The following is an 8552-nucleotide window of genomic DNA, read 5'->3' as shown; positions in this document are numbered from 1 at the left end:
TGGAAATACGTGCGCAAAGTTCCTCTGCTGCACTCAAAAAACTATTCCGCCCTCGCCTACGGCTCGGGCGTAAACGTTTCTTTCGGTGCAGCAAACTGTCACTTTGCGCACTAGTTGCACAAATAACTATTCTGATTGACATAAAAGTTACTTGCCTTTTCTTGATTGCAAAACTCTACGTTAAATTCTGGAACGGCAGGTCCAACCAATAATGTGAGTGCAACTGATAGGAAAAACAATCACACCGAATTCACTGAAATTAAACTGAAACAGAAATATTTAAAATAGGTACTAATAATCAACAATCACCAATCACTATAATTTGAACAACAACACACCAATGATAAAATATTTATTTTTTTATTAGAAAATGGAAACAACAGGATCTCTCCCAAAAATTGCTCCCATAACAAAATAATTATTTCTCAATGGTCATTATCATAAGTAAGGCTCAACACTCATTTACGCGATTCAGGTCGAGAAGAGACTCGACTCTAGTCGGAGCATGTGTTTCCAATGGTGACACACAGACCAGTCGATTCTAGTCTCGCGACGTCACCATTTGAAAACACATACTCTCGACTAGAGTCGAGTCTCTTTTCGACCTCAATCGCGTAATTGTGAGTTGACACTAATACCCGGTCTACACGACAACGATATGTGCGAGGTCAATTCTCAAAAATACTCAAAAACAAGGAATATTTTTAAATAGATAATAGTTATCTTATTTACTCTATAATAATGTAATAGATATAGTTATTCAATCTTCGTTTGATAAGCAGTATTCTTGATTATTATTATTGAGGAGAAGGAGAAGTGGGAGGAGGAGGAGGTGGAGGATTAGGTGGAGGAATAGGTGGTGGTGGAGGAGGAGTAGGGTGATTAGGAGGAAGAGGAGAAGTAGATGGAGGAAGAGAGGAAGAGGAGAAGTAGATGGAGGAAGAGAGGATGAGGAGGTGAAGGAGTAGGTGGAGGAGGAGGAAGAGAATGAGGAGGAGGAGGAGGAGGAGGAGGAGGAGGAGGAGGAGAAGGCTTGAGTTACTATTCATCTCAAGTTTATAAACACTTCAAAGACTTCGTATAGAGTTTATATATGGTTTAGTTTATAATACAGGTTTGTGTTAAAGTTGGTGTCGTGTGAACAGAGGTTTGAGCAAACTTGGCTGAAAGCCAGATTTGCGTAAACCTGGCTCTGAGCCAAGTTTGCGCAAATATCGTTGTCGTGTAGACCCGTCATAAGACTACAAAGAGTAGTGTAATAGAATTCAAATAAGTACTAGCAGAGACAAAAAATCTAGGTATTTTTCTGGTATGATTGCAGTTTAAACTTGAATTGAATAAAAAATGTTGAATCATTATTTTTAGGGTCTACAGTAAATAATTCACCTCATCATTGGAAATTAATGAAGTATGACATTTCCGAGTGAGATATGATGCTATGCTGCAATTCATGATGATAAAATCAATAGTCAATAATCTTTAAAATAATCATAATTATTGAAAAGACCAATTACTGATGAGGAAAAATATTACCAAATCGAGTGATGAGTAATATAGAGCCGCCTTAGTTGTTCCAACATTGTAGAAGAAAACTGGAAACTGAGTCAAGTAGATGGCATAGGCCAGCCGAGTGAACACTTTGAAATATTTCCACGACAGAAACTTTCCAAACCAACCTGAAACAATTATTCAGAATTTGAGAATTGGTAGGCCCAATTTCGATTGGAGAAACATAGAAATGGAGAGAACCTTTCCAAATTGAAATTCATGACAGAGTAATATCAGAGACAAGAAATATAGTTATGCTTAGTAAATATAGTTATACTTATGCTTCCTTTATCTATGGTAATATCCATGAATGTTTTTTCGCTCCCATCATCAAATTTCTTTATTAAGTGAATACTGTATTTCCTATTCTAGAGCCAATACAATCTATAATATAACTTTTTAATATAAATTTTTAGCTTATATATTATATTTTTGGACGAAAATTGAAATTGATTTTTACAGTAGAAACATAACCTATTTTTTGGACATTTTATTAATTTATCAAAATTTGGGAATGGAATAGATTTGGGCCAAGCCTGTTGTTCCTTCCTAATCATATTTATATGATTTGTGATTCTGTCCACAAATAAATAAATAAATAAATAAATAACAAAGGAAAGAGCTGGCTTATACACATACGTAGGGGATAGGAAATACACGAATGACGCTTCATCACGTCTGAACTACTCAACTGAAATTTCGTATATAGATTGTTAATTTACCAAGGATGGTCATAGGCCTATTTTAAATTGTTCAAGATTTGAGCACGTCAAGTTTTCAGTCTCTCAAGATTTTAATTGAGCATTGTCTACTTGCAAGCATGTAATATTTCATCTATATTCGGTTTCAAAACATCTAAATTTCAAAATGATTATGCTTCGTGAAACTATTTTTCGTATTGATTATGCTTCGTGAAAAATATAAACAAAGTCCAACGTACATGGGAATAAAATTTATTGGTTGTCTCCCAGGTTGCATAAGACATGAACCTGATAGATCAAAATTTAAGGAATTGCTGAGAGCATATTTGATGGATTTAGCAAGCTACAGTATAAACGAGTTTACTGTAAAAAAATGAATTTATACAGTCACTAATTTCTCTTTAGCTTTAAGTTAGTTTTTTATTTTTGACTTTTTCATGTACATTTTCATGTATGTTTTGGAAAGAAATAAATGATTAACCTAAATGTGTAACCTTATCTAAATTTGGGAGAGGAATATCACAAGGTTACCTCATTTTCCTCAACCTATCATTTTAATGATGAACAAAACTTATTGTGAGAGTAAATAAGTAAAGAATAAAATTATGAATAGGAACAGTTTTGGACGAATACCTCTGTTGGTTCATCCCGTATTTGGCAATTAATTATCCATAGCCTACTATAATAAAGGAAAGAACTGGCTTATACAAGAACGGGATAGGAAGTTCACGAATGACACATTATCACGTCTCAACTACTCAACTGATTAACTTGAAATATTGCTTAAAGATTCTCAATTTACCGAGGATGGTTATAGGCCTATATGTATTTTATTCTTCAAGCTTTCAGTAGGTCAAGCTTTCAGTTTGTCAAGACCTTTGCGGAGCACGGGTTACCTGCTAGTTTCCATGAATGAATGGATTATGGATGAATGAATGAAAGGATGAATGAATGAATGAATGAATGAATGAATGTATGTATGAATGAATGAATAAATCAATGAATCAACGAATCAATGAATCAATTAATCAATGAATCAATCTCGCAGCAGACATGTTGAGAAAACTGATACAGTTTTCAATGAAACTATGAGGAAGATTAGTGGGACATTGAGACCAACAGAGACTGAGTGGTTGCCTGTGCTTAGTAACATCATGCCTCCAGATCTCAGAAGGTTGGAGAAGAAGAACAAGTTCATTTCCCAGTTGCAACACATTCATGAGGATCTCCCAGTCTCTAGAGATTTGGCTAACCCTCCATCAAGGCGCCTCAAGTCAAGAAGATACTTGAGACTTGACGAGCAAGAGGAAATTAGAAGTGCAAGGGAGTTATGGAGACTGAGATGTTGCAGGAGAGGTCAGGAACAAAGGCCTTGTGGATGATCCTAATGACATTGTTCCTGGCACCCAGCTGAGACGTAGAGAGTGGTGTGGCCTTAACCGGTTCAGGACGCAGGTGGGAAGGTGTGCTGAGCTGATGACAGCATGGGGATACACATCTGATCCTCTGTGCCAATGTGGACAAATCCAATCAATGAACCACCTAATATCTGAGTGTCCACAACACTCCTGTCATGGAGGGCTGTCGGACCTCCATGATGCTGGAGAAGATGCGTGTCAGTGGCTCCAGAACGTTCTAAATTCTATTGGTATTTGAAATATTAAGTGTAAAATTATGTTTTTTTTTTAATTTTGGCCTATGTATGCATATATATCTATGAATCAATGAATTAATGAATGATTGAATGAATGAATGAATGGATCAATGAATGAATGAATGAATTAAGTAGCTCACCTCCGTAACCATAATGAGAAGCCAGCACTCCCCATGAGATAAATGTGCACCATAGAATGGGAGAGAATGCTGAGTAGATGGCTGCTTCAACTGGATCATAAACATATCCCAGGAGAGCCGTATTATAGGGACCAATCAACACCACAAGTCCCAATGTCAGACCAAACAGCCATCCAAATGCTACTGTCATCTAGAACAATTAAAGATGAATAAAGAGTAAGACATCAAAATATATTATGAAATAATCATATTATGTAGGCCTAAGTAATGAAAGAGTGATAGTGAATAGTCTTATTAATGAGTACTAAATATTACTGATAATAGGCTCTCGCTTTTTGTTGACCGAGCGAAGTGAGGTATAAGATTCAAGTAGACGGTTTGGCATTTCTCTTAATGTTTATATGATGCGCATTTACGGCGAAACGCGGTAGTAGATTTTCATGAAATTTGACAGGTATGTTCCTTTTTTAATTGCGCGTCGACGTATATACAAGGTTTTTGGAAATTTCACATTCCAAGGATAATATAAAAGGGAAAAGGAGCCTCCTTCATACGCCAATATCAAAGTAAAAATCAGACTATAGAATTATTCATCATAAATCAGCTGTTTAGTGAGTGGACTATAATACTACCCGTTCAAAAACATCGAACATCTTGAAAATGTATCTTTCCATCAACGTAAGTTGTAGACAGTTGACTGTAATACTACCCGTTCAAAAACATCGAACTTCTTGAAAATGTATCTTTCCATCAACGTTGTAGACAGTTTCAGCCAGACCTGATAACAGCGCTCACACTCACATTCCGAGACGACAGGACCGTCACGGTGCGATAGGACAGAAAGCTCTATGTTTATTTAGGATTTTTTCTACACATTTTAAATTGATAGATTATTTATTATTTTTTGAGAAAACCACACCGGTCACATTTTCAAGCTGACTGAACAGTGTTGACAGTTGACAATTCAGTCAACTTGGAAATGTGACCGGTGTGGTCACGAAACCATGGTCCTGTACCAAATAAAACTGTGACAACATATTTGTGTTTTTATTCAATTTTTGAAAAATCATAACACAGTACTCATTAGAGATAGAGAGTTCCGAAAAAATCTCATTTTATAATCTGAAAAAATACGAAAGCAAATTTTTCTGTCCGACTACTGGATTTGGCAGTAATAGCTTAAAACTGGAAAATGAACCGAAAATAATTATGAGGTTTCTGGGCCACTGTGTATGTAGCACAAGGAAATTTTGCATGAAGAAATTGGTTCTGGACTTCTCTTAAGTACCCAAATAATATATTAAAAAATCAGAACTACAATATAAATGGCAAGCACACCCCCTTTTTCATGTCTATATTGACTGAAATAATTTTGAGAGAAAATGATACAGATACGCATATGGTGACGAATTGATAACAATATTTTGTTAATTGATATGGGGAAATATGGTAACAATGTATAATGTTACCTCAAAATAGATAGAGTCCCATTTGTGTTTCAGAAACACTTTACAATGTAAAGATGTACAGATGGTGATAATTATATAGATATATGTGAACAGTTACCGTAAAAAATCTGACTACTATTCGCTTTTTTCAATCGCAAAAAGTGATTTAATAATGAGCAGTTAGTGATGGAAAACAACATTGAAGAGTTACCGTACCTTAGACATAATAAGTGGTGGCTGATTCCTTCTCAAATGCAGGTAATAGGCAAAGAAAATTCCCATTATATAAACAGTAGCCCTGTGTGTTGGCCGGATATAAGACAAATCCGCTGTCCTCATCAACTGGGCTATTCTGAAAACACAATAAACGAATAACGGCTCAACTCACACTTATGTGACTCAAGTCAAGAAGTGACTGCGACTCTAGTCTCTTCTTGACGCAGTATGTGTTTCCAAATGGTGACACTCAGACCAGTCGATTCTAGTCTCCGCGACGTCACCATTTGGAAACATGCTGCGTCGAGAAGTGACTGGAGTCGCAGTCTATTCTCGACCTGAGTCCGCTAAACTCACACTTACGTGACTCAAGTCGAGAATAGACTGCGACTCTAGTCTCCTCTCGACGCAGTATGTGTTTTCAAATGGTGACACTCAGACCAGTCGATTCTAGTCTTCGCGACGTCACATGTCAACATGCTGCGTCGAGAAGTGACTGGAGTCACAGTCTCTTCTCGACGTGAGTCTCCTAAGTGTGAGTTGAGCCTAAGTGAACAAAAGTCAGTCACATCTCAGTAATAAGGTTTTACCATAGAGAAACAATAGCATAAGTAGATATCCTACTATGGTATAGTTCTTAGGATATAGATGTCCTATATGGTATCCTTCCTATGGTATAGGGCGTTTATGTCGCAACTTTTACTGTTATTTCAAGCCGATAGTTCACGTAGTTCTTTCCCGTGAAGCTTTATGATGCTGGTAGTCTCTCATATTGTGCCGTTCATACCCGGTTAAAACAGTAAAAATCGACAATAATCGGCTTGAGATAACAGCAAAAGTTGCGACATAAACGCCCTATACCATGGGATATCTACTTACGCTATTGTTTCTCTATGGTTTTACATTGAGCCTTTCTTTCAAAGTTTGTAATAATTATCCTTTTTCCAATTAACAAAATATTGTAGACATGTAGATTATCCCCCCACAGATGGACTTTTCCAGCCTATAAGAGATGGTTCTCTGAAAAAAAAAACAGATAACACTACAGTGAGGTCTAAGTTATAATGGCAGTGGAGGAAGATAGCAGAACAACGTTGCCGAACCTCTGTCTTGTCAATGCCTTCTATAGACGGTAGCTGATTACCTGATTCAGGTTTATTGATGTAATATCAACTGTTCATTCTTGTTTAACATAATCAATTATAGTTTATTAAGCAAGAAATTACACCGTGATTCAAAAAGAGTACCACAAATTTGAAAATCTGTATTTAATTAAAGAAACATAATAGGAACTTGGGTTGTAAATCAAAATGAAGAGTATTAAAATAAGTTTTTCTCCACTAGAAAACAAGTTCACAAATGTTCAATGTGACCCCCTCCAGACACTCGAGTGATATCAATACGATACTCGAACTCGTTGCACACCCTCAGTAGCATATCGGGCGTAACAGTTTGTATAGCTGCTGTATTTCTTGTTTGATCTCCTCAATGTTAGCTGGTAGAGGCGGTCGATACACCTTATCTTTAACGTACCCCCATAGAAAAAAATCGGTGGGAGTGAGGTCAAGGCTTCTTGGAGGCCAGTGATGAAGTGCTCTGTCTCGAGCTGCTTGGCGGCCGATCCATTGCCTCGGATAGTTTTCATTCAAATAGGCACGGACAGATGAGTGCCAATGCGACTAAATAAGGAACTAAAAAAACTACAGAGCTTCCTCAAATCGATGACTGATAGTGCTTCACTCTCCGTTTATTCTTTGCAGAGTTATCAATTTTCAAAGTTGTGGTATTCTTTTTGAATCACGGTGTATATTTTTCAATAATTTCATAATGAATTTTCATAGTTAAGATGAAATATTTTCTTAATTAATTATTAATTCTATGTTGTTAGAAGACGATCTGGCAAAGCGAGAAAGAGATAGCGCTATTCGCTTTGTTGAATGATAGACAAGGATACCATTGCCAATCAAACACTGCCATTATAACGTGGACCTCACTTATAAGACTATTGGCTAGAGTTATCAGTGAAGTTTGTAACATAAACGCCCTATACCATCTTCTTATGTTACCTCATCTCTATGGTATCACTATAAATGATACAGTATCATCGCACAAGATACATTATCATCTCAACTTGATACACAACACCATAATTTGACCGTAAGTAGGGTTTCACTCCAAAGCTGGACCGAGCCGAGCCGAGCGGAATCCGCGTGCGTGTAACTATGCAGAATTTAGTCGGGAACATTCAAATCAACGCCGGACCGAACCGAGCGGATTTGTGCAGTCGGCTTGACGCCCAACTCGAGCGTTTTCGGCCAAGCGGATTCTGCCTTCTCAGTTTAGTTCGATCTTACCACATAGTGAGCTCTCACTACAAGGCTAGAGAACTAGATAACCTATTGAGTGAATCGGCTCCAGTGTGAACGCAGGGAGATTCCGCTCGGCTCGGCCCGGCCCAGCCCAGCTTTGGTGTGAAATGGGCCTAAAATATCTATCCTATCTTTCCTCTATGGTATCCCTAAAAATGATACACCATCATTATAAATTGATACACTATCACCATAAAATGATACAATATCACCACACATGATACAGTATCCCCAAACGATAAAGTATCATCTCAAATTTATATACATACCATAATTTGATACAGTATCACCACACAAGATACAGTATCATTTCAACTTGATACACAACACCATAATTTGAGTTACACCATTTCTTATGGTATTATTTGGTACTTACGACACTCCATAGTGCACAATAGGACTGAGATTGTGTTCAATGGTTGCGTTGTATCTGAACATGGTCGATAAGGATGCAGCGTTAGTAAGCCTAGCACCGA

At 37.1% G+C, this 8552-nt stretch overlaps 1 protein-coding gene across 1 annotated transcript; it reads right to left on the bottom strand.

Moving 5' to 3' along the window:
- Window positions 1-151: 151 nt before the first annotated feature.
- On the bottom strand, window positions 152-8546 carry LOC120349294 (O-acyltransferase like protein-like). The gene is made up of 5 exons (XM_039419258.1): window positions 8453-8546; window positions 5708-5843; window positions 4044-4233; window positions 1534-1676; window positions 152-264 (listed from the first exon to the last, which is right to left on the bottom strand). The coding sequence occupies exons 1-5, from the start codon at window positions 8512-8514 to the stop codon at window positions 181-183; spliced, it is 615 nt and encodes a 204-aa protein (XP_039275192.1). The 5' UTR covers window positions 8515-8546; the 3' UTR covers window positions 152-180.
- Between the last annotated feature and the right edge of the window lie 6 nt (window positions 8547-8552).

The sequence above is a fragment of the Nilaparvata lugens genome, unplaced genomic scaffold (genome assembly GCF_014356525.2).
Source record: "Nilaparvata lugens isolate BPH unplaced genomic scaffold, ASM1435652v1 scaffold9172, whole genome shotgun sequence".
Lineage (NCBI taxonomy): Eukaryota > Metazoa > Arthropoda > Insecta > Hemiptera > Delphacidae > Nilaparvata > Nilaparvata lugens.
This window is presented reverse-complemented; position numbering and strand designations above follow the sequence as displayed.

What these genes read in the sequence shown, in the direction of transcription:
- LOC120349294 (XM_039419258.1), bottom strand. Translation starts at nt 8,514, where the DNA reads ATGTTCAGATACAACGCAACCATTGAACACAATCTCAGTCCTATTGTG. An exon ending in ATTGTGCACTATGGAGTGTC is followed by an intron (nt 5,844 to 8,452) that starts GTAAGTACCAAA and finishes TTGTGTTTTCAG; the next exon opens with AATAGCCCAGTTGATGAGGA. An exon ending in TTCTCATTATGGTTACGGAG is followed by an intron (nt 1,677 to 4,043) that starts GTGAGCTACTTA and finishes TAATTGTTTCAG; the next exon opens with GTTGGTTTGGAAAGTTTCTG.